At 42.6% G+C, this 27267-nt stretch overlaps 1 protein-coding gene across 1 annotated transcript in view; it reads right to left on the bottom strand.

The window, feature by feature from the left end:
• Positions 1–1082: 1082 nt before the first annotated feature.
• The window catches only part of HADHB (hydroxyacyl-CoA dehydrogenase trifunctional multienzyme complex subunit beta), a 45732-nt gene continuing 19547 nt past the window's right edge, over positions 1083–27267 (bottom strand). Inside the window, exons 6-15 of the mRNA XM_067470361.1 lie at positions 26687–26774; positions 26323–26510; positions 25618–25798; positions 19345–19466; positions 16802–16881; positions 15656–15703; positions 8795–8882; positions 5308–5382; positions 4019–4183; positions 1083–1546 (exon numbers count right to left, since the gene is read on the bottom strand). Coding sequence (XP_067326462.1) covers positions 1511–1546; positions 4019–4183; positions 5308–5382; positions 8795–8882; positions 15656–15703; positions 16802–16881; positions 19345–19466; positions 25618–25798; positions 26323–26510; positions 26687–26774 — 1071 coding nt within the window. The 3' untranslated portion in view covers positions 1083–1510. The remainder of the gene's footprint in view (positions 1547–4018; positions 4184–5307; positions 5383–8794; positions 8883–15655; positions 15704–16801; positions 16882–19344; positions 19467–25617; positions 25799–26322; positions 26511–26686; positions 26775–27267) is intronic.

Here is a 27267-nt window from a genome sequence, read left to right as displayed (position 1 = left end):
GGCTTCTCAGATTACGACATGGGGAATGGGGAATGGGGAAGCATCTAGAGGTGTTAGAAGGACTGTTTGTGAGCCAGAATCTGAAGGAGAAGCACAGAGGAAGTGTATTGAGGAATTACTTAGGGAACCCACTGATGAGGAGGACTTTTTGGGCTTTGAGGGGGATTTGGGGTCTGGAAGTGACATGGAAGGGGAGGAATTGGATTGGACTCAGGTACAGAATATAAGAGACATCTGCAACCAGCCCACTTCCAGCGAGGAGTTCGAGGGGTTCATGGGGGACTGGCAGCCAGGTGATTCTTGGCAGAATCTGACCCCTGATAGTAATTGGCAAAGGTGGAGAGATGGGCATTCAGCTGCAGACTTGGAAGCAGGTGATAGCGATAATGAAAGGGTGGGGAGCTCATCAAGCTCTGACAATGAGCTTTAAGATATAAAGGAGTTCTGTTGGCACATCCAGTTGCAGGAAGCAAAGTGTCCAAATGGGACCTTACTCTTTGCCTTGCCAAACTCTCACCTTCGGGTCCCGGGCTCCAGCCTCGTGAGTTCCTGTTGTTCCAGCTTTGATTCCTTCGGACTGACCTCAGGACCGGTTTGACCACGCTCTGGCTTTTCTGGACTTTATGTGTTTCTATTTTTGGGACTGAAACATTCTTTTGTTCTGAAACTGTGATTTTCTTGCTCCAGTGACTGTATTTCTGCTACATATTGATTTTCAAGCAGTTTGCTTCATTTTTAGTTTAATCTGGATTAAGAGTCTACACTATAATCCGGATTATACTTTAGTTTGCTCTATTAACTCAATTTTGGTGTCAAACTACTCCAATAGACTTCAGCACTGCAGTTAAGTGCTTTTCAAGACTTTTTGTTATCAATAAAGCTGTGTTTTACCATTTGAACTGTGTCTGGCGTGTTTGAAGGCATCTGGGTCCTGACACCTGGTCTAGACACTACACTCCTCTCGATGCGGTCCAGAATCACATTGGCTTAAGTGGGCACAACAGGGTTTCCAATAAGCGAAGCTCCACACCCTGCCTTCTCGGCACTGAGGGGAAATTGCACACAAAGACAAGGCTCTCTCGCAAGGTTGCACTCATTTATTAAGGCCACATTATGCAGACTGACATTGCTTCCAATGGTGGGAACGGGACACTCCGTTTGCACGGGCCATTCCGATTTCATTGCTGTCCTCTTTCGAGGAAGGCACGACGTCCACGCAAAAAGCATCACTTTAAAAACCAGGCTGCTCACCCGCACGGTCTTTCCTTCAGCGACGGCAGGTCTCCAAATCCGCACGCCGTTCCCACGAGCCGAAAGGGCTTGCGGTGAAATTGATGGGCAAATGGCAGGAGGCCCGTTCCGTACTTAAATATCGCAGAGAGACTCGCGAGGGTCCGTCCACTGGCTGGTCTGACCAGCTTTTGCAAGAGACTAAAAAGTATTTACAAAGGCCACGAAAGGGGTTCGGGGCGGGTGATTCCGAGGAAGACGGCGGGTCTGCACTGCGCCTTTACTGTGGGTAAAGCTCCACAAGCATCGCGTGGCCCTTGAGAGAGAGAGAGAGAGAGAGAGAAATCTTAGCATCTGAAGGACCCCCAAGTGCCATCAATCCAGTCCAATCCCCTTTGGTCTGGCAGGACACAATCCAAGCCCTCCCAACAGATGGCCACCCAGCCTCTGCTTAAAAACCTCCAGAGAAGGAGACTCCAATGGATCCCCAGGCAGTTTTCCACTCCTCTCCAGTCAGAAAGTTTTTCCTGCGCCCCACACCACTGGAGAAATGACACTGCTTAGCCAGTATTGCCCCACCTGACATCCGCCGGGAAGTAGCAGCCAATAGTGAAAGGATCAAGGCAGAGACATCTCCAGCTCATCCCCTGTTTGGGTATCAGCCAGCATGTCAACGACTTAAATGTAGACATAGTTTTCTAAGATCTACAGAGACACTCGCTGGAACACCTCAGCGCATTGCAGCGCACCCAAATCCCTGGGAGGAGTCACTCTGGACCGTGCTCTGACCTACAAGAAGCACTGCCTGAACATCAAGCAAAAAGTGGGTGCTAGAAACAACATCATACGAAAGCTGACTGGCACAACCTGGGGATCACAACCAGACACAGTGAAGACATCTGCCCTTGCGCTGTGCTACTCTGCTGCTGAGTATGCATGCCCAGTGTGGAACACATCTCACCACACTGAAACAGTAGATGTGGCTCTTAATGAGACATGCCGCATTATCACGGGGTGCCTGCGCCCTACACCACTGGAGAAATGACACTGCTTAGCTGGTATTGCCCCACCTGACATCCGCTGGGAAGTAGCAGCCAATAGTGAAAGGACCAAGGCAGAGACATCTCCAGCTCATCCCCTGTTTGGGTATCAGCCAGCATGTCAATGACTTAAATCTAGAAATAGTTTTCTAAGATCTACAGAGACACTCACTGGAACACCTCAGCAAGCGAGAGTCCAAAAGTGGCAGGCTCAAACCCAGAACCTCAACCAATGGCTGATTCCAAATGAGAGACTCCCCCCTGGGCACACAGAGGACTGGGCGACTTGGAAGACGCTGAACAGACTGCGCTCTGGGTACCACGAGATGCAGAGCCAACTTCAAGAAATGGGGCCACAAAGTGGAATCCACGGCATGCGAGTGCAGAGAGGAGCCAACCACTGACCGCCTGCTGCAATGCACCCTGAGCCCTGCCACATGCACAAGGGAGGACCTTCTTGCGGCAACACCAGAGGCACTCCAAGGGGCCAGATACTGGTCAAAGGACATTTAACCAACTACCAGCCTCAGAAATGTTGTATTTTATCTGTTTGTTTGCTTTGTTCTGTTAGAAATGTAATATAATTGACTGTTTGCCCTGACACGACAAATAAAAAAAATAAATCCTAAAGTTTGGATGGAATCTCTTTGAATCCCTCCACCAGAAAGGCAGGGCATAAATAAAGTAAACAAACAAGAAATCTCTCTTTCTGGAGTTTGAACTCATGGCTCCTTCGTGTCCTGGCTTTAGAATCATAGAATCATAGAATCAAAGAGTTGGAAGAGACCTCCTGGGCCATCCAGTCCAACCCCATTCTGCCAAGAAGCAGGAATATTGCATTCAAACCACCCCTGACAGATGGCCATCCAGCCTCTGCTTAAAAGCTTCCAAAGAAGGAGCCTCCACCACACTCCAGGGCAGAGAGTTCCACTGCTTAACAGCTCTCACAGTCAGGAAGTTCTTCCTCATGTTCAGATGGAATCTCCTCTCTTGTAGTTTGAAGCCATTGTTTGAAGCCATTGCGTCCTAGTCTCCAAGGAAGCAGAAAACAAGCTTGCTCCCTCCTCCTCCCTGTGGCTTCCTCTCACATATTTATACATGGCTATCATATCTCCTCTCAGCCTTCTCTTCTTCAGGCTAAACATGCCCAGTTCCCTAAGCCGCTCCTCATAGGGCTTGTTCTCCAGACCCTTGATCATTTTAGTCGCCCTCCTCTGGACACATTCCAGCTTGTCAATATCTCTCTTGAATTGTGGTGCCCAGAATTGGACACAATATTCCAGGTGTGGTCTAACCAAAGCAGAATAGAGCATGGGGAGCATGACTTCCTTAGATCTAGACACTAGGCTCCTCTTGATGCAGGCCAAAATCCCATTGGCTTTTTTTGCTGCCACATCACATTCCTGGCTCATGTTTAACTTGCTGTCCACGAGGACTCCAAGATCTTTTTCACACGTACTGCTCTCGAGCCAGGCATTGTCCCCCATTCTGTATCTGTGCATTTCATTTTTTCTGCCAAAGTGGAGTATCTTGCATTTGTCACTGTTGAACTTCATTTTGTTAGTTTTGGCCAATCATCTCTCTAATTTGTCAAGATCGTTTTGAATCCTGCTCCTGTCCTCTGGACTATTGGCTCTCCCTCCCAATTTGGTGTCGTCTGCAAACTTGATGATCCTGCCTTCTAGCAGAAGCCTCAGAGCTCTGACCAAGGGTCTCTTGCAGAGAGAGGAGGGCCCCCGGGCTCTTACCTGCCCCCCTGCGGCGCACGCGGCCACCAGGCCGAACTGTCCTCCCTCCTTCTTCAGCCGGTGGGCGGCCGTCATGACCAGTCGGCACCCGGTGGCCCCAAAGGGATGGCCCAGCGAGAGGGACCCGCCCCAGTTGTTGAACTTCTCCATTGGAGGGGCTCCGACCTACAAGCGGGAAAACAGGGAGAAGTGTGAGTCGTGCTTTGAGGAAGCTACTCTACTCCACCTGCAGATATGCGAAGACGAGAGGAAGGCAGCATTGGGAAGAATACTGAGAGACATTGTTTAACATCTTCAGTAATGATCAGCCACAGCTGGACAACATGCAAAACAAATGACAACAGCAAAACAACAGAGAGTAAACAATCAGGCACATGTAATTACCTCTCAACAAAAGATTCCCCCAGGCACTGCCAAGCCATCAAATGCTAACTATGTATGTTTTTATGGTTGTAAACCGGGCTGAGTCCCTCTAAGAGGTGAGAAGCTCGGTATAGAAAAATTTGAAATAAATAAATAAAATAATAATAACTAATAATAACTAAGGTGGTCGGTTGAAACATTCACACCCAGCTCCAGCAGACAAGAGTCCTTTGTCCCACCCTAGTCATTCCACAGATATATAAACCCATTTTCCTAGTTCCAACAGACCTCACTACCTCTGAGGATGCTTGCCATAGATGCAGGCGAAACGTCAGGAGAAAATGACACTAGAACATGGCCATATAGCCCGAAAAAACCCACAAGAACCTAGTGATCCCAGCCGTGAAAGCCTTCGACAATACATTACCTATTAAAAGGTTTGTGCTCTGTCTGGCCACATAATGAGAAGACAGGAAAGCTTAGAGAAGACAATGCTGCTGGGGGAAATGGAAGGAAAAAGGAAGAGGGGCAGACCAAGGGCAAGATGGATGGATGGTTGGTATCCTTGAAGTGACTGGCTTGACTCTGAAGGAGCTGGGGGTAGTGACAGTCAACAGGGAGCTCTGGTCACGAAGAGTCAGAAGCAAGTGAACAAATAAACAACAACAAGCTCTGTCTAAATCACACATGGGCCAACTTGGACCCTCCAGGTGTTTAGGACTGCTACTCCCACAATTCCTAACAGCCTACCGGCTGTTAGGAATTGTGGGAGTTGGAGTCCTAAACACCTGGAGGGAGGGCCCAAGCTGGCCCAGGCGTGATCTAAAGGCAGAAGGATAATAATCCATAGACTAGGATTGTTCCTGTTGCTTTCTGCATCATATTATGATTGAGATGAGGAGGAGCCAACCTTTGCTCAGCCTTACCTTCGTCTTCCTGCCCATATAGTTCTGAGCAAACCAGTCCGAATCCATCGCCTTCATATTTGCTAGGATTTGCCCCTTAAAAAAGGGAAAAAGAAAGCAGCAAAAGTCAGATTATGAACTGAAAGGACACAAGGAAGGATGCAATGGGCAAAGAGGGTGACACAATGCTCAAGACACCTGTTCCGCCGCCTCACCTTTTGCCTTTGGCCGCTTACTTCATCAGTCCACTCCAGTTTACTTTTAAGCTGTCTTATTGTATCTGTATTTGAATTGTTTAATTGATTCTTTAATTGATATGTCATCAGCCCACTTCGGTTGGGATTGAATGTTTACTTTTAAGTTTTTAAAATTGTATTTACCGTATACAAGCCCTATGAGGAGCGGCTTAAGGAGCTGGGCATGTTTAGCCTGAAGAAGAGACGGCTGAGAGGGGATATGATAGCCATGTCTAAATATGTGAGAGGAAGCCACAGGGAGGAGGGAGCAAGCTTGTTTTCTGCTTCCCTGGAGACTAGGACGCAATGGGACAATGGCTTCAAACTACAAGAGAGGAGATTCCATCTGAACCTGAGGAAGAACTTCCTGACTGTGAGCGCCGTTCAGCAGTGGAACTCTCTGCCCCGGAGTGTGGTGGAGGCTCCTTCTTTGGAAGCTTTGAAACAGAGTCTGGATGGCCATCTGTCAGGGGTGATTTGAATGCAATATTCCTGCTTCTTGGCAGAATGGGGTTGGACTGGATGATGGCCCAGGAGGTCTCTTCCAACTCTTTGATTCTATGATTCTATGAGAGAATATGGCCCTCACAGCCTCACTGTACGGCTACTTTTAATAGCCGCCCCGCCCATCATCAGGCCACTAGAACACCTGTGTGGGGTGCCTCCATGGCTACTTTAATGGCCACACTGCCCATCATCCGGACATTAGAACACCTGTGCTGTTGCTCGTTTTGGGGGTTCCACCGCCTCACCTGTTGCCTTTGGCTGCTTATTTCATCAGTCCACTCCAGTTTACTTTTAAGCTGTCTTATTGTATTTATATTTGAATTGTTTAATTGAGTCTTTAATTGATATATCATCAGCCCACTTCGGTTGGGACTGAATGTTTACTTTTAAGCTTTTCAAATTGTATTTACCGTATATACTCGAGTATAAGCCGACCCGAATATAAGCCGAGGCTCCTAATTCTATCACAAAAAACTGGGAAAACGTATTGACTCGAGTATAAGCCGAGGATGGGAAATGCATCCACTATGGGTCAATTTCAAAATAAAAATAGATACCAATAAAATTAATTGAGGCATCGATAGGCTAAATGTTTCTGAATATTTATATAGAACTGTAATTTAAGATAAAACGGTCCAACTCTTATTAAACCATTATTCTAACCTTCTTCAATTATTAAAATAATAAATATAATAAAAAGAATAGAGTAAAATAATGAAAATGCAATAAAAACAGTAATAATGGAGTAAAATAATAAATGTAGTAATAATAGGGTAAAATACTGTAAATGTAATAATAATAATAATAATAATAATAATAAATGGAGGGAAATAATAAATGCAGTAATAATAATAGGGTAAAATACTGTAAATGTAATAATAATAATAATAATAATAATAATAATAATAATGTAAATGTAATAATAATAATAATAATAATAATAGGGCAAAAAACTGTAAATGTAATAATAATAATAATAATAATAATAATAATATTAAAATAATAAATGCAGTAATAATAATAGAGCAAAAACTGTAATAATAATAATAATAATAATAAATAGATTAAAATAATAAATGCAATAATAATAATAATAATAGGGTAAAATACTGTAAATGTAATAATAATAATAATAATAATAATAATAGATAGATTAAAAAAATAAGTGCAATAATAATAATAGGGCAAAATACTGTAAATGTAATAATAATAAATAGATTAAAATAAATTATGCAATAATAATAATAATAATAGGGCAAAAAACTGTAAATGTAATAATAATGATAATAATAATAATAAATAGATTAAAATAATAAATGCAATAATAATAATAATAATAAATAGATTAAAGTAATAAATGCAATAATAATAATAGGGCAAAAAACTGTAAATTTAATAATAATAATAATAATAATAATAATAATAATTAGATTAAAATAATAAATGCAATAATAATAATTATAGGGTAAAATACTGTAAATGTAATAATAATAATAATAATAATAATAAATGGATTAAAATAATAAATGCAATAATAATAATAGGGCAAAAAACTGTAAATGTAATAATAATAATAATAATAATAATAAATAGATTAAAATAATAAATTCAACAATAATTATAGGGTAAAATACTGTAAATGTAATAATAATAATAATAATAATAAATGGATTAAAATAATAAATGCAATAATAATAATTATAGGGTAAAATACTGTAAATGTAATAATAATAATAATAATAATAATAATAAATAGATTAAAATAATAAATGCAGTAATAATAATAATAGGGTAAAATACTGTAAATGTAATAATAATAATAAATAGATGAAAATAATAAATGCAATAATAATAATAGGGTAAAATACTGTAAATGTAATAATAATAGAACAAAATAATAAACAGAATAATAAGAGAGCAAAATAATGTAAATATAATATTAATAGAGTAAAATAATAAATGTAATAAAATTATACTAATAACAGAGTAAAAGAATAAATAACCTTGACTCGAATATAAGCCGAGGGGAGCTTTTTCAGCTTAAATAAGGGGCTGAAAAACTAGGCTTATACTCGAGTATATACAGTATATTTGAATTGTTCAATTGAGATGTCATGTTTATTATTGTATGTTTAAATTAATAAGCTAATTGTTTAAATTGATATGTCATGTTTATTATTATATGTATAATGCGACATTGTATGCCATGGTCTGTAAGCTGCTCTGAGTCCCCCATTGGGGTGAAAAGGGCAGGATATAAATGTAGTATAACAACAACAACAACAACAACAACAACAACAACAACAACAAGAAGATGCTGCATCCTTCTCTTTGTTGGGAATCAGCCTGTGTTTGTGTTTCAGGATCCTGATGTGGGAAATGATGTTGCCGAGGCTGAGGTACAAGATGGAGATGGTTTGGTCAATGATTTTCAGGCAGACACTGACAGAGAGGCCCCAGTGCAAAGGGCAGTTTCTCATGAGAATATTCTTGCTGGGCCTCGCCATGATGGTTCACTCCCTCTCTCTGTGAGCTCTCAAGATTTGGGTTTGGAAAACAATCTGACACCTGGGAATTTTAATGAGCAACCACAATTTAAATTTTTTCTGAAAGCTAGGAAGGATGGAGTTGATCTTTTTTCATTTGGGAGTGCATTCCATAGGCGGGGGGCCACAGCCAAGAAGGCCCTTTCTAATAAGGTCACGCCTTTCCAAAGATCACAATTTCTCCAAAAGTCCTGGTTGCCTGCCTTTAGAAACACTTACCGCAAAGGCTTCATGAAACTCAAAGACGTCGATGTCGGCCATAGTGAGGCCGGCCCGCTGTAGCACTTTGGGAGTGGCGTAGGTGGGCCTGAAGGAGGAGAGGAGGGAAAAGTCCAACATTCAGGGCTTTGCTCAGAGAGAAAACAACCAAGCATGCTTCCACCATTACAACACAAGCAAAAGACTTTGAAACAGTTGAAATCCAACTTACGAATGCCTTGAAAGATCTCTCCAGCTACCTCAAAGAGAACCACCTGAAGCCTAACCCTGCCAAGACACAAGTGTGTGCTTTCCACCTACGCAACGTGAAGCCAACAAGAATTGAAAGTCACCTGGGAAGGTCAAGAACTTGAACACTCCTTCCATCCTAAATATCTCAAGAGAGATATTGACAAGCTGGAATGTGTCCAGAGGAGGGCGACTAAAATGATCAAGGGTCTGGAGAACAAGCCCTATGAGGAGCGGCTTAAGGAGCTGGGCATGTTTAGCCTGAAGAAGAGAAGGCTGAGAGGAGATATGATTAGGGCCATGTATAAATATGTGAGAGGAAGCCACAGGGAGGAGGAGCGAGCAAGCTTGTTTTCTGCTTCCCTGGAGACTAGGACGCAATGGAACAATGGCTTCAAACTACAAGAGAGGAGATTCCATCTGAACATGAGGAAGAACTTCCTGACTGTGAGAGCCGTTCAGCAGTGGAACTCTCTGCCCCGGAGTGTGGTGGAGGCTCCTTCTTTGGAAGCTTTTAAGCAGAGGCTGGATGGCCATCTGTCAGGGGTGATTTGAACGCAATATTCCTGCTTCTTGGCAGAATGGGGTTGGACTGGATGGCCCATGAGGTCTCTTCCAACTCTTTGATTCTATGATTCTATGATTCTACGATTCTATCTCGGTGTCAACTTAGAGTGAACACTAGCATATAGGAAACACTGCTTGAACACCAGGCACAAAGTAGCTGCACGGATTCACATCCTGCAGAAACTTACTGGCAGCACATGGGGTGCAGACCCACAATTAGGAAGAACATCAGCCCTAGCTTTGTCTTACTCAACTCCTGAGTATGCCTGCCCTGTTTGGCATAGGTCTGCCCATGAAAAGCAGGTGAACATAGCATTGAATGAAACATGCAAAATAATCACAGGATGTCTTAAACCTACACCTGTTGATAAACTCTCATTGAATGAAACATGCAGAATAATCACAGGATGTTTTAAACCTACACCTCTTCATAAACTCTCATTGAATGAAACATGCAGAATAATCACAGGATGTCTTAAACCTAAACCTCTTCATAAACTCTCATTGAATGAAACATGCAGAATAATCACAGGATGTCTTAAACCTACACCTGTTGATAAACTCTCATTGAATGAAACATGCAGAATAATCACAGGATGTCTTAAACCTACACCTGTTGATAAACTCTCATTGAATGAAACATTCAGAACAATCACAGGATGTCTTAAACCTACACCTGTTGATAAACTCTCATTGAATGAAACATGCGGAATAATCACAGGATGTCTTAAACCTACACCTGTTGATAAACTCTCATTGAATGAAACATGCAGAATAATCACAGGATGTCTTAAACCTACACCTGTTGATAAACTCTCATTGAATGAAACATGCAGAATAATCACAGGATGTCTTAAACCTTCACCTGTTGATAAACTCTCATTGAATGAAACATGCAGAATAATCACAGGATGTCTTAAACCTACACCTGCTGATAAACTCTCATTGAATGAAACATGCAGAATAATCACAGGATGTCTTAAACCTACACCTCTTGATAAACTCTCATTGAATGAAACATGCAGAATAATCACAGGATGTCTTAAACCTACATCTGTTGATAAACTCATTGAATGAAACATGCAGAATAATCACAGGATGCCTTAAACCTACATCTGTTGATAAACTCATTGAATGAAACATGCAGAATAATCACAGGATGTCTTAAACCTACACCTGTTGATAAACTCTCATTGAATGAAACATGCAGAATAATCACAGGATGTCTTAAACCTACACCTGTTGATAAACGCATTGAATGAAACATGCAGAATAATCACAGGATGTCTTAAACCTACACCTCTTGATAAACTCTCATTGAATGAAACATGCAGAATAATCACAGGATGTCTTAAACCTACATCTGTTGATAAACTCATTGAATGAAACATGCAGAATAATCACAGGATGTCTTAAACCTACACCTGTTGATAAACTCTCATTGAATGAAACATGCAGAATAATCACAGGATGTCTTAAACCTACATCTGTTGATAAACTCATTGAATGAAACATGCAGAATAATCACAGGATGTCTTAAACCTACACCTGTTGATAAACTCTCATTGAATGAAACATGCAGAATAATCACAGGATGTCTTAAACCTACACCTGCTGATGAACTCTCATTGAATGAAACATGCAGAATAATCATAGGATGTCTTAAACCTACACCTCTTGATAAACTCTCATTGAATGAAACATGCAGAATAATCACAGGATTCTTAAACCTACACCTCTTGATAAACTCTCATTGAATGAAACATGCAGAATAATCACAGGATGCCTTAAACCTACATCTGTTGATAAACTCATTGAATGAAACATGCAGAATAATCACAGGATGTCTTAAACCTACACCTGTTGATAAACTCTCATTGAATGAAACATGCAGAATAATCACAGGATGTCTTAAACCTACACCTCTTGATAAACTCTCATTGAATGAAACATGCAGAATAATCACAGGATGTCTTAAACCTACATCTGTTGATAAACTCTCATTGAATGAAACATGCGGAATAATCACAGGATGTCTTAAACCTAAACCTCTTGATAAACTCTCATTGAATGAAACATGCGGAATTATCACAGGATGTCTTAAACCTACACCTCTTGATAAACTCTCATTGAATGAAACATGCAGAATAATCACAGGATGTCTTAAACCTACACCTGTTGATAAACTCTCATTGAATGAAACATGCAGAATAATCACAGGATGTCTTAAACCTACACCTGTTGATAAACTCTCATTGAATGAAACATGCAGAATAATCACAGGATGTCTTAAACCTACATCTGTTGATAAACTCTCATTGAATGAAACATGCGGAATAATCACAGGATGTCTTAAACCTAAACCTCTTGATAAACTCTCATTGAATGAAACATGCAGAATAATCACAGGATGTCTTAAACCTACACCTCTTGATAAACTCTCATTGAATGAAACATGCAGAATAATCACAGGATGTCTTAAACCTACACCTCTTGATAAACTCTCATTGAATGAAACATGCAGAATAATCACAGGATGTCTTAAACCTACACCTGTTGATAAACTCTCATTGAATGAAACATGCAGAATAATCACAGGATGTCTTAAACCTACACCTGTTGATAAACGCATTGAATGAAACATGCAGAATAATCACAGGATGTCTTAAACCTACACCTCTTGATAAACTCTCATTGAATGAAACATGCAGAATAATCACAGGATGTCTTAAACCTACACCTCTTGATAAACTCTCATTGAATGAAACATGCAGAATAATCACAGGATGTCTTAAACCTACATCTGTTGATAAACTCATTGAATGAAACATGCAGAATAATCACAGGATGTCTTAAACCTACACCTGTTGATAAACTCTCATTGAATGAAACATGCAGAATAATCACAGGATGTCTTAAACCTACACCTCTTGATAAACTCTCATTGAATGAAACATGCAGAATAATCACAGGATGTCTTAAACCTACACCTGCTGATAAACTCTCATTGAATGAAACATGCAGAATAATCACAGGATGTCTTAAACCTACACCTCTTGATAAACTCTCATTGAATGAAACATGCAGAATAATCACAGGATGTCTTAAACCTACATCTGTTGATAAACTCATTGAATGAAACATGCAGAATAATCACAGGATGCCTTAAACCTACATCTGTTGATAAACTCATTGAATGAAACATGCAGAATAATCACAGGATGTCTTAAACCTACACCTGTTGATAAACTCTCATTGAATGAAACATGCAGAATAATCACAGGATGTCTTAAACCTACACCTGTTGATAAACGCATTGAATGAAACATGCAGAATAATCACAGGATGTCTTAAACCTACACCTCTTGATAAACTCTCATTGAATGAAACATGCAGAATAATCACAGGATGTCTTAAACCTACATCTGTTGATAAACTCATTGAATGAAACATGCAGAATAATCACAGGATGTCTTAAACCTACACCTGTTGATAAACTCTCATTGAATGAAACATGCAGAATAATCACAGGATGTCTTAAACCTACATCTGTTGATAAACTCATTGAATGAAACATGCAGAATAATCACAGGATGTCTTAAACCTACACCTGTTGATAAACTCTCATTGAATGAAACATGCAGAATAATCACAGGATGTCTTAAACCTACACCTGCTGATGAACTCTCATTGAATGAAACATGCAGAATAATCATAGGATGTCTTAAACCTACACCTCTTGATAAACTCTCATTGAATGAAACATGCAGAATAATCACAGGATTCTTAAACCTACACCTCTTGATAAACTCTCATTGAATGAAACATGCAGAATAATCACAGGATGCCTTAAACCTACATCTGTTGATAAACTCATTGAATGAAACATGCAGAATAATCACAGGATGTCTTAAACCTACACCTGTTGATAAACTCTCATTGAATGAAACATGCAGAATAATCACAGGATGTCTTAAACCTACACCTCTTGATAAACTCTCATTGAATGAAACATGCAGAATAATCACAGGATGTCTTAAACCTACATCTGTTGATAAACTCTCATTGAATGAAACATGCGGAATAATCACAGGATGTCTTAAACCTAAACCTCTTGATAAACTCTCATTGAATGAAACATGCGGAATTATCACAGGATGTCTTAAACCTACACCTCTTGATAAACTCTCATTGAATGAAACATGCAGAATAATCACAGGATGTCTTAAACCTACACCTGTTGATAAACTCTCATTGAATGAAACATGCAGAATAATCACAGGATGTCTTAAACCTACACCTGTTGATAAACTCTCATTGAATGAAACATGCAGAATAATCACAGGATGTCTTAAACCTACATCTGTTGATAAACTCTCATTGAATGAAACATGCGGAATAATCACAGGATGTCTTAAACCTAAACCTCTTGATAAACTCTCATTGAATGAAACATGCAGAATAATCACAGGATGTCTTAAACCTACACCTCTTGATAAACTCTCATTGAATGAAACATGCAGAATAATCACAGGATGTCTTAAACCTACACCTCTTGATAAACTCTCATTGAATGAAACATGCAGAATAATCACAGGATGTCTTAAACCTACACCTGTTGATAAACTCTCATTGAATGAAACATGCAGAATAATCACAGGATGTCTTAAACCTACACCTGTTGATAAACGCATTGAATGAAACATGCAGAATAATCACAGGATGTCTTAAACCTACACCTCTTGATAAACTCTCATTGAATGAAACATGCAGAATAATCACAGGATGTCTTAAACCTACACCTCTTGATAAACTCTCATTGAATGAAACATGCAGAATAATCACAGGATGTCTTAAACCTACATCTGTTGATAAACTCATTGAATGAAACATGCAGAATAATCACAGGATGTCTTAAACCTACACCTGTTGATAAACTCTCATTGAATGAAACATGCAGAATAATCACAGGATGTCTTAAACCTACACCTCTTGATAAACTCTCATTGAATGAAACATGCAGAATAATCACAGGATGTCTTAAACCTACATCTGTTGATAAACTCATTGAATGAAACATGCAGAATAATCACAGGATGTCTTAAACCTACACCTGTTGATAAACTCTCATTGAATGAAACATGCAGAATAATCACAGGATGTCTTAAACCTACACCTCTTGACAAACTCCACAAGCTAGATGCCATTCCCCCCCCCCCCCCGATATGCGATGGGAAGTTGCTGCTAAATGTGAGAGAAATAAGGTTGAACCCTGTGAAAGCCCCCCACTGCACGGCTACCAGCCTCCTCCCAGTAGACTCAAATCAAGGAAAGGCTTTATGAGAACCACCACTCCTCTTGGCGTCCCCCCGGTAACAGCAAGGGTCTCCCTCTGGGCAGCTAGACCAGGAAATCCCAAATGGATGGCCCCCCATGGGAGAGGGTCTTCCCCCAGTGGCAAACCAAGAATGGGCAACTTGGAAGTCCCTGAACAGACTCAGAAGCGGAGTGGACAGATCAAAAGACAACCTGGCAAAATAGCACAACCTAAAAGAATCCCACACCTTGTGTGACTGTGGAGCAGAACACAAAACTCCACATCTGTATGCTTGCCCACTATGCCCTGCCTCATGTACAGAGGAAGAACTGTTGGAGGCTACAGACAATGCCATTGCTGTTGCCTGTTTTTGGTCAAAAGATATTTAGCCACCCTTACACCTTCTATTTTTATCAGTTTTATACAAATTTATGCAATGCTTTTGATGTGAAATAAATAAATAAACTACCTGAAGGTATCTGGCCTAACTCCTTAACTGCAGCAAATAGTCTCCCACTTTAACAGGGAATTTTATGAGTGAATAAAACCCCTGACAAGGGACAGGAAGCATGAAGGAGGAGGGAAGAGGTCCCTCTCAAAGACGCTTTCTTCAGGGGACCTCCTCCCATTTACTGCTATTACAACAACACCTTGAGCAACACGGCCAAACTTTCCTCGGATTCCAAAGCAAGGGCTTGGAAGGAAGAACTGAACTGGGAAAACTGCGCAGAATTGGCGCCTCTACTTACCCGAGTAGGAGCTGGTCCTTTGGGTCCTGGGAGACATAGACGAAATCCCTGAACGAGAGGAGAGAGGGAGAAAGAGAGAGAGAGGTAAGCCGAGAGAGACTGAGGCATGCAGGCAAGGCAGGCGATGCCTTCCCATGTTGCGCTCATCAGGATTTGGAAATTATCTGGTAATCTCTAAGTGGTAGCAAAGTTAATACCTCTGGTGTAACCACCTGTAAAAGAGGTAAGCCACTGTGTGGTGGTTCATGCAATGGGAAGAGTGTATAGCAGGCATGGGCTAACTTCACCCTTCTAGGTGTTTTGGACTCCAACTCCCACCATTCCTAACAGCCTCAGGCCCTTTCCATTTCCCCGTCAGCCGCTTAAGCTTTCACAGTTTGGGCAGTAGCCGGGAGAGATTTTGCACAATTAAAACTTGTGCGCCAGCTGTGCCCATTCCTTGAGAAGTCTGACTTGGCCACAGTGGTCCACGCTCTTGTTACATCCCGAATAGACTACTGCAATGCACTCTACGTGGGGCTGCCTTTGAAGACTGCCCGGAAGCTTCAACTAGTCCAATGGTCGGCAGCATGGTTGCTCACTGGAGCGACGTACAGATAACATACAACTCCTTTGTTATGCCAACTCCACTGGCTACTGATCAGCTTCTGAGCACAATTCAAAGTGCTGGTTTCAACCTTTAAAGCCCTAAACGGTTCTGGCCCAAACTACCTGTCCAAACGTATCTCCTGCCATCACGAAGTTTAAGATCTTCAAGAGAGGCTCTGCTCTCGATCCCACCACTATCGCAAACGCAGTTGATGGAGACAAGACACAGGGCCTTCTCAGCAGTGGCCCCCCACCTATGGAACGCTCTCCCTAGAGATATCAGATTGGCCACCTCCCTCTTGTCTTTCAGAAGGAAAATCAACCACGACCGGGACTGCCTTCCACCTGGAAACCGATGCCCTCACTGAGGGAGAAGATGCAGGTCAAGAATAGGGCTCCACAGTCACCTATGGACCCACCCCTAGGACACCGAACTTGGAGGACAATCTTACTCGGACTACAAGGGATCGCCTCGTAAGTAAGTCCTTAACTAGAACTGGAACTTAACTGACAGAGTCCCTTCCGTAAGAAGAGGAGTTTTATGACTGCAGTGCTCACCTGAGGTAGGCCTTTGGTTTGTAGCCCATGGCCAAAGCCTTCTCTTCGGACATCAGGAGGACCGCCGAGGCACCGTCCGTCTGAAAAAGACAGCCCAGCAGAGTCCATCAGGAAGGGGGGAGATCGGACCCCACTTCCAAAGTCCCTATGAACCATCAAGGACTTTAAGATCATCTGGGGAGGCCCTGCTCTCGGTCCCGCCACCATTGCAGTCACATGTGGTGGGAACGAGAGACGGGACCTTCTCTGTGGTGGCCCCTCGACTGTGGAACTCCCTCCCTAAAAGAAGTTAGATCCGCCACCTCCCTCTTGACTTTTCGCAAGATACTTAAAACTTAGCTGTGGGAGCAAACATTCACAGGTTTTATTGGCGAAGATTTTGTGGACCGCATTTTTGGACTGATCTGAATCGTTTCTAAATGTATATTTATTGTTATTTCATGTAATTGTGTATTTTATTGGTGTTTTTAATATTGTTGGAAACTGCCCTGAGTCCCTCTCCGGAGATCGAGAATAGGACGGGATACAAATGTTCCAAATAAATACATAAATAACGGCATCAGAGAGTGGATGTCACACGGAAGCAAAAGGCTCAAAACATCCCAGCGAAACAGATCCAATTTGTGTGTTAAGTCCGTGTCCTGAGGCTCAACCATGCCACGTCAGACGGCACTTTGCCATTTCTGGATGAAGTCATACTGAAATGGGTTGTTGTAGGTTTTTTTTGGGCTATATGGCCATGGTCTAGAGGCATGCTCTCCTGACGTTTCGCCTGCATCTATTGCAAACATCCTCACTACCTCTGAGGATGCTTGCCATAGATGCAGGCGAAAGGTCAGGAGAGAATGCCTCTGGAACATGGCCATATAGCCCGAAAAAACCTACAACAACCCAGTGATTCCAGCCATGAAAACCTTCGACAATACATCATACAGAAATGCTTATATGGAAGATTCAGGTTCTAGCTACGGTTCCAGAGCAACTGTGATCCTGGGGCAGTCCAGGAGCCACAACATTTCCTTGTTCCAACAGGAAAAGTGTGTTGCACTCCAGAACAGAAATGATACCCTCTGACTTTAAAACACACCACACATCGAGTGAAAGACCAATCCTTTTTCATTGAAGCTGAGTAAAATAGCCAGTAGAAAAAAATGCTTGCAAAAAATAGGAAATTTTCAAAATGTAAAAGATCAGTAAAATGCAGTAGTTCAAAGCAATGTCCACAAAAGATGTAAAAACAATCCAAGGCAGTATTTATCCAGACAGGAATCAACAGGTTGCAAAGATAATCCAGAAGGTGCTAGACCACAGCAAAATGGTAAAAATCTCTCTAAGAACAAGACCCCTTGAACATGATTTCCAAATGATGCCTGATCTAACAGGCTTTCCCTTGAAGCAAACCTTATATCCCAAAAATTGCCCAAAAATTGGTTTTGTTTTCCCCCACTCTTGCCTTTTATCTGATGAAGCCTTTCTTTCTTTTTTTATTTATGGTAAAGTCTTTATTAATTATTTGACACAATCTCATATAAAATCAGAAAATATACGTTCAGAAATAATGAAATAGGTCTGGATCTGTATGTAGATGGCAACTTGTACAAAGTATAACATATTTTACCATTCACTCGAGTTTAAGGCACTTTCAAAGGAAAATCCATGCAAACTATTCCTAACTAGAACTGTTTCCATCGCGCTAACAGCAATAGTGCCATCAGCTACTCCCCCCCCCCCCCCAAATATCATATGCAAAAAATAAAATAAAAATGCCTATGTATTTATTTTTATTTTTTGGAAATTCCTTACAAGGCAAGAAATATATCTTCATGATCAAGACGGTTTCGGAGTATGTCCAAATACATCTTGATATTACATCAATAAAAAATAAGAATGGAAGCAGGCAACAAAGTACTCTCTTATGACTAGAGCTTTCTGACTATTTTACATACACAAGCATGGGCAATTGTATAAACCCAATTTGCATAAATTGAAATACTGCTTTGGATTGATTCTATGATTCTATGAAAGATGTCCAAAATCATAATCAAATGTTTCATTAGCATTATGCCAACATATTTAACTTTTCCAGGAATCACTTTTTTTCTACTTTTATAGCATTCCAACAAACTCAATGTTTACGTCACTTCGAAAGGCTATCTGACGAAGCCTTTCGAAGTGACGTAAACATTGAGTTTGTTGTCGATCCTGGCTGAATTCTAGCCACCTATCCTTCAACTCCCTATCTGGCTGCTCATTAAAATTTCCAGGTGTCAGATTGTTTTCCAAACTCAAATCTTGAGAGCTCACAGAGATTGAGAGTGAACCATCATTGCTAGGCCCAGCAAGGATATTCTCATGAGAAACTGCCCTTTGCACTGAGGCCTCTCTGTCATTGTTTGCATGAAAATCATTGACCCAACCATCTCCATGTTGCACCTCAGCCTCGGCACCATCATTTCCCTCATCATGTCCTACATCAAGAGCATCATGATCCTGAGCGTCGTGAAACACAAACACAGGCTGATTCCCAACACAGTGGGCCGTACCAGGAAAGAGGAGTTGGCAGCTGTGACGGTCCCATACGGTTTGACGAAAGCGGCCTTCAGCTTCCCCATCTGCTCTACCGAAGAAGGGCGAACGCCGTTATCCTTCATAACCGTGTCTCTGCCTGCAAGAAAGGAGAGAGAGAGAGGCCTGTGAGCGAAGATGGCTCACTCCAAGTCAGGAGGGGTCTCTGGCCTCCATGTCTCTACGGCCACTGACCACTGAGGCTCTGCTCTGCACAGAAGAAGCCCTCCTCCTTATTCTCCATAATACTGTTTTGCCCGCTCTGCCTCTCCACAGCATGGCCAATGATAACCATCCCAGTAGCAAATTGAAGTTGAATCCAGACAAGACAGAGGTCCTCCTGGTCAGTCGCAAGGCCGAACAGGGTATAGGATCACAACCTGTGCTGAATGGGGTCACACTCCCCTTGAAGGCACAGCTTGGGGGTCCTCCTGGACTCATCACTGAGCCTGGAATCCCAGCTTGCAGCGGTGGCCAGGAAAGCTTTCGCAAAATTAAAACTTGTGTGCCAGTTGCGCCTTTACCTTGGGAAGTCAGACTTGGCCACGGTGGTCCATGCTCTCGTTACATCTAGGACAGACTACTGCAACACGCTCTACATGGGGCTGCCTTTGAAGACTGCTCAGAAGCTTCAAATAGTCCAACGAGAGGCAGCCAGGTTAATAACTGGGGCGACACACAGGGAGTATACAACTCCCATGTGTCCTAACATTGTTACACCAGCTCCACTGGCTGCCAGTGTTCAGCCTGATCCTGATCTGTGTGAACAGGATTCTCCGATAGTTTTTCAAACTGAGCAAGCTTTCCCTGACCCTGAGAGTGGGGAATCTGTTGTTGATACAGAGCTCAGTGGGAATGAAAACGAAACCCAACAGTTAGAAGAGAATGTTTTGGAAGTTAGCCATGATATCTCCCCACCTGGGCTTGATAATGAGCTTCGGAGAGAACAGATAGTGAGAGATAGATTTGTCTCCCAGTCTGTACGAAGGTCACAGCGTCTCCAGCAAAAAGAGACAGAAAAGTCAAGGGGCGTTTCTAAGAATAGCTTCTTTGGTTTAAGAGCATCCCTGCCGGGTGCTTCTTTAGGTCAAGCAACGTTTGGGACTGTGGCTGGTCTTGGCAGAATTCCTGTGTTCCATGGCCAGTAATCCCAGAGGCTTCTGTTTCCAAGTTCATGGTTAGTAAAAGGCTAACAGAATCTTGGTTATTGTTTTGTGGCTTTTGAAGTTTTGCTCAAGTTCAGAGATCCTATTGACTACTGTGTTTTTCTGTGGCTTTTTTACTCTGCATTTACCTTTCTTTTGTAACCAATTTTTCATCAATAAACAAGGATTGCTTTTCCTACAGTCCAGAGTGGTGGATTTAATCTTATGGTCTTGTTTCTTGAACTGGGATGCAACAGCCAGTTTGCTACCGGGCACAAATCAAAGTGCTGGCTTTGGCTTATAAAGCCCTAAACAGCGCGGCCCAAATTACCTGTCCAAATGCATCTCTCCCTATGAACCATCACAGAGATTAAGATCCTCCGTGGAGGCCCTGCTTTCCATCCCGCCATTGTCACAGGCACGATTGGTGGGGACGAGACAGGGCCTTCTCGGTGATTGCCCCCCGGCTATGCAACTCCCTTCCTGGGGAGATCAGGTTGGCCCCCTCCCTCCTGTCCTTCAGGAGGAGGGTCAAAACTTGGCTGTGGGACCAAGCTTTTGGGACAGAGCAATAAAGCAGTGATACGAAAGATGACCAAGCCAGTTAGATTTGACGCTGATGACTAGGACGGTTTTCAGTGGCGTATTTTAATATTTTGATAAATGTTTTTAATGTCTATGTATGTGTATAAGAATTTGTGTCCTGGCATTGCATATTTGCCGTATATATGCTTTGCTCTGCCCTGAGTCCCCTTCAGGGTGAGAAGGGCAGAATATTAGAAACTAGTCCAATGTGGGCTAGGCAAAACTACGGTGAGGTGGATCTGTAATTGGTTAAGTGGACGAACACAGAGAGTGCTCACTAATGCTTCCTCTTCATCTTGGAAAGAAGTGACAAGTGGAGTGCCGCAGGGTTCCGTCCTGGGCCCGGTCCTGTTCAACATCTTTATTAATGACTTAGGTGAAGGGCTAGAAGGGATGATCATCAAGTTTGCAGACGGGACCAAATTGGGAGGGATAGCCAATAGTCCAGAGGACAGGAGCAGAATTCAAAACGATCTTGACAGATTAGATAGATGATGGGCCAAAACTAACAAAATGAAGTTCAACAGTGACAAATGCAAGATACTCCACTTTGGCAGAAAAAATGAAATGCAAAGATACAGAATGGGGGACAATGCCTGGCTCGAGAGCAGGACGTGTGGAAAAGATCTTGGAGTCCTCGTGGACAACAAGTTAAACATGAGCCAGGAATGTGATGTGGCGGCAAAAAAAGCCAATGGGATTTTGGCCTCAGGCATCAATAGGAGCCGAGTGCCTAGATCTAAGGAAGTAATGCTACCCCTCTATTCTGCTTTGGTTAGACCACATCTGGAATATTGTGTCCAATTCTGGGCACCACAATTCAAGAGAGATATTGACAAGCTGGAATGTGTCCAGAGGAGGGCGACTAAAATGATCAAGGGTCTGGAGAACAAGCCCTATGAGGAGCGGCTTAGGGAACTGGGCATGTTTAGCCTGAAGAAGAGAAGGCTGAGAGGAGATATGATGATAGCCATGTATAAATATGTGAGAGGAAGCCACAGGGAGGAGGGAGCAAGCTTGTTTTCTGCTTCCTTGGAGACTAGGACGCGGAACAATGGCTTCAAACTACAAGAGAGGAGATTCCATCTGAACATTAGGAACAACTTCCTGACTGTGAGAGCCGTTCAGCAGTGGAACTCTCTGCCCTGGAGTGTGGTGGAGGCTCCTTCTTTGGAAGCTTTTAAGCAGAGGCTGGATGGCCATCTGTCAGGGGTGATTTGAATGCAGTATTCCTGCTTCTTGGCAGAATGGGGTTGGACTGGATGGCCCAGGAGGTCTCTTCCAACTCTTTGATTCTATGATTCTATATACATGTTTTAAATAAATGAATGAATAAATAACCCATCCAACCCCCCTCAGGAGAATTCGTCACCATCACAATCTCATGAGTTGATGAGATGAATAAAATGGTATGATTGGGGTCTCGATAAGGGCCTATGAAGGCCTGGCAAGACTGAAGAGACCATCCCAAGAAGACTAAAATGACATTATGGAGGAAGTGAAGATTGACTGTAGCATGAAAACAACTGAACTGACAATAGCCGACCGGGAAACTTTTGGTGTAAACAGCACATGTTTACATCGTTAGAGACAAGGATTCTTTAAGTCAGAAACAATGGCCCCTGATGTTAAGAACTGATGGAGCCTCAACAAGTTTTAACTCAATAACAAGTTGCAAAACAATCAGTACTGTTTTTACCAGAAATATTTTTGTTGGGACTGACAAATAAACAAACAAACAAACAAACAAACTTTATTTATACAACGCCACCATCTCCAGAAGGGATTCGGGGCGGCTCACAAAAGCACTCCAGAGTGTTGCATATAAAATAAACAATACATAAGCAGAAAAACAATAACAACATAAAATTATAGCAGCAACTACAAGTGGACCAGGCTGTGGCACAGCTAGTTAATGGCCAGCTGCATTAATTTACTACTGACCGAGAGGTCACGAGTTCAAAGCCAGCCTGGGTCAGAGTGAGCTCCCCAACATTAATAGTCTAGCTTGCTGTTGACCTATGCAGCCTGAAAGACAGTTGAGCAAACCACTGACCACCTGCTGCAATGTAACCTGAGCCCTGCCACATGCACAATGGAGGACCTTCTTGCGGCAACACCGGAAGCACTCCAAGTGGCCAGAGACTGGTCAAAGGACATTTAACCAACTACCAAACTCACAAGTTGTGTATTTTTCTGTTTGTTTGCTTTGTTCTGTTAGAAATGTAATATAATGGACTGGTTGCTCTGACACGACAAATAAATAAAATCTGTCAAGTTGGAAATTTAGGTACAGTGGGGAGGCTAATTTAACTAATTTACGACACCATAAAACCTTCCAGCAGCATACATAAGAATGAGGAAGTACTCCATCAAGGACTTGGTGTTCACAAGTGGATGGTGAAGCGGCAGCTCCCCCTGTAGCCAGAACTGAGCATACCCTCATGAAGCCGGAAAAGCTGGAGTGTTAAATTACCTCTGTGTCTGTCTATATATGTGGTATGTCTAATGGCATTGAATGTTTGTCATGTGTATGTGCATTGTAATCCGCCCTGAGTCCCCTGCAGGGTGAGAAGGGCGGAATATAAATACTGTAAATAAATAAATAAACAAGTGCACATAACATCACATAATAATAAAATTGTTAAAATTATAAAACACAGTAGTACCTGTGGCTTTGGGGCAGCTAGCTTGAAAAAAGCAATTGTAAGACCATGTCAGGAGTCAATTTCTGACGGCATGAAGACATCACAAATTCCCTCCGTGACATCCTGACTGAATCATCCTGGCTGAATGAATTCTCTCTCTGTGACATTTTGAAGCCAGCAGATTGCGCTGGAAACCTTGTATGGGAACTTGTGAAGCAACACGTTCTATTAAGGAAACTGAGAAGAGGAGGAAATGGGCAGGAAAGATGTATAAAAGGAAGTGGTGGTGGGAAAAAGTCCGTAGTGTCTTTCTTTGCTGCAGAGATACAAGCAATATATCCATTTCAAAGCAAAACCGGCTTGTGAGTGGTTATTTAATATTGCTATGTAGATCCTACAGACTGACTGACCAATTTATTATTTATTTATTATTATTTATTAGCTGCATTTGTTGACCGCTGTTCTCAGCCCTTTAGGGCGACTCACGGCGGTGTACAACATATAAAAGGCAATTTACAAAAGGCAATAACAAAATAACAACATATCCATAATACAACAGTTATATAGTTACACTAAAAAATCCGCTCCGTCTCAAAGTAGAATCGTGACCAATCTCATAATCCATATTCCGTTCCAGTCGTCCTTACCAAATTATTGTAGCACTTAGTTAAAATGCCTTCTCAAATAGCCATGTTTTTAGGCTCTTACGGAAAGACATAAGGGAGGGCGCCTGTCTGATGTCAACAGGGAGAGTGTTCCACAACCGGGGGGCCACCACCAAGAAGGCCCTCTTTCTCGTCCCCGCCAGACGTGCCTGTGAGGCAGGTGGGATCGAGAGAAGGGCTTCTAAAGAAGTCGTGCCTGGACACCTCTATAATAAATAACTACCAGCACATTTCAAATCTCCCTTTTATGGGCAAGGTTCTGGAGCGAGTGGTGGCTTCTCAACTCCAGGAATTCTTGAATGAAACCGATTATCTGGATCCTTTTGCAGTGTGGCTTTAGGCCTGGTCACAGAATGGAGACAAGGGGGACTCAAGGCGGCTTACATATGGCAATTATTCAATGCCTTAAACACATACAACAAACTACAAGAAAGGAGATTCCATCTGAATATTAGGAAGAACTTCCTGACCGTGAGAGTTGTTCAGCAGTGGAACTCTCTGCCCTGGAGTGTGGTGGAGGCTCCTTCTTTGGAGGCTTTTATTTATTTATATTTATTTATTTATTTATTTATTATTCGAACTTATAAGCCGCCACTCCCCTGGGGCTCGGAGCAGCTTACAAGAACAGGCTAAAATCTAACCCAATTTAAAAACAATTTAAAACAATTTAAAAACAGCAATATTTTAAACAGAGGCTGGATGGCCATCTGTAGGGAGTGCTTTAAATGCAATTTTCCTGCTTCTTGGCAGAATGGTGTTGGACTGGATGATGGCCCACCAGGTCTCTTCCAACTCTAGGATTCTAGGATTCTAAGCTTAAAAGTGACTGAATTAAAATCAATACATATTAAAAATGTAAAAATGACATTCAATATTAAAATCACGCCATCCAAAAGTCATAGTTTGAGGCCGTTCCATAGTCACTGCACACATTCCAATTAAATTATATTATTGCACTGGTTGGTTGCCTTGGTGGATGGATGACCTCCGCAGAGAGCTAGATGGGGAGTGTGTCCCTGATGGTTCTCTTGGACATCTCAGAGGCTTCCATGACCATTACCACTGTATCCTTCTGGGGTAGGTTTGCTCTGTGTGACACTCTAAACTGTTACACAAGACTTGCCCTCCAATACTTTAATGGGCTTGACCAAGTGTCGCTCAGAGGGGAGAGTGTCCCTGTGGATGGCCCTTTTTGTGCAGCCACTTACCTGGCACCTTGAAGGGGACCAAGTCGGTGAGGAGGCCCTCGTCCTGGGCCTTCTTGGCCAAGCTGTGGGACCGGAAGGCATATTCATCCTGCTCCGTGCGCGAGATGGCAAAGGCCGCAGCCAGGCGGTCAGCTGAGTGGCCCATGGTCTCGCTGGTGGAGAACTCAGCCACTGCAGGAAGCTGGGAGAGGAAGAAAGGACACAGTGAGGGTGAGTTCTGTTGACATCTCTGAAGCCTCCGCCTCTGAGGATTTTTTGTGTGAGCCTGTTACTTCTGCAGGGGAAAGCGCATGTGGTTTTTGAGATGTTTTGGATAGATCTGTTGTCAGGGAAATAGACCATGTTTCTCTTGAGAATCTCCCAGATGTTGACTGTGAAAGGAATGTGGGGATGACCAGAGGGTTACCGATAACCCAGCGTTTATTGCTCAGATGGGAGGGTATGAAGCAGAGACACCTCCATTGTTCTCAGAGACTGAAAGGTAAACAAAGGGACCCCAGGGGTGGGAAAGAACTCAAACTGCCATGACGCAATGTAGTTTGGGGAATCAGCAGCACTTTAGTGGAGATGACAACTCCCACCATTTCGTAGTATTGAGCCATACCAGTTAAAGTGGTGCTGAAATGCATTAATTCTGAGGTGTTGATGCACCCCATTAATCCAGAAGGAAATGGCTTAGGAAACAGGGGCTCCCTCTCTGTTTACCTCTGGGGCGAAGAAGTCGGGGCGGATCCTGGAGAGCAGGGAGAGGCGCTGCCCGAGGCTCTTGGCACGCGGGAGGCCCAGCATCATCTTCCGCATCTTCCGGCTGTGCCTGATGGGGACGTCTGACATCAGCTCCACGCCACCGGCCACCACCACGTCCATCTGGCCAGAGGCAATGAGGCCCACTCCTGCAAGGGACAATCAGAGGGAGGCATGGCCCTTTCCCCCAAGGCAGCTTACCCCCCTCCTCTCATAAGGGAGCTTACTCCCTCTTTCTCCTTCTCGTTGCCCTTAAGCGGCCTCCAGTGGAGACCCCCCCCCCCCTCTCTTCGCAGCCATTCCAGGTGAGCCAGAGCCATCCTACCTGTGGTCATGGCCTGGTTTGAGGAGATGCAGGCCATGGTGACCGTGTGGGCAGGGGTCTTGTCGGAGAAGCCGGCTCCCAGGGCCGCCTGCAGCAGGAGAGAAAGCCAAGAATATGTACAGCCATTTGCAAGATGTACCTGAGTGCTTTCCAAGTCACAAGGCTGAGAAGACGGAAGCATGTTTTCCAAACATTTAGCTCAAACATGGGCCAACTTTGGTGTTTTGGACTTCAACTCCCACAATTCCTAACAGCTGGTTTACCCAGGCCTGGAAAGTCATACAGAGTACTGATTGGGGTACTTCCTTTGTCATTTCCTACTTGGTTCTATCATAAAAAATATGGAAAATGTTGATTAAACTGCAAAAAAAATTTTTTGTTGGAGGGACATCCTGCAGCATGTTTGGCTCAAGTTTTCCAATGAATATCTCATCATTGAGTCTCAAACCATTCAACTTAGTTGTGGCAGCCACAAAAACGAAGTTTCCGGAGTAGAGCGCCATTACCTTCCCGCATGTTTTTGAACTTCTAGGTCGTCAAAGGTTGGGGCTGACAGCAAAAGCTCACGCCGCTCCCAGGTT

This window comes from Anolis sagrei, chromosome 1 (assembly GCF_037176765.1).
Source record: "Anolis sagrei isolate rAnoSag1 chromosome 1, rAnoSag1.mat, whole genome shotgun sequence".
Lineage (NCBI taxonomy): Eukaryota > Metazoa > Chordata > Lepidosauria > Squamata > Dactyloidae > Anolis > Anolis sagrei.
Note: the sequence above shows the minus strand (reverse complement) of the source record. Positions and strands in the feature narration are given on the sequence as shown.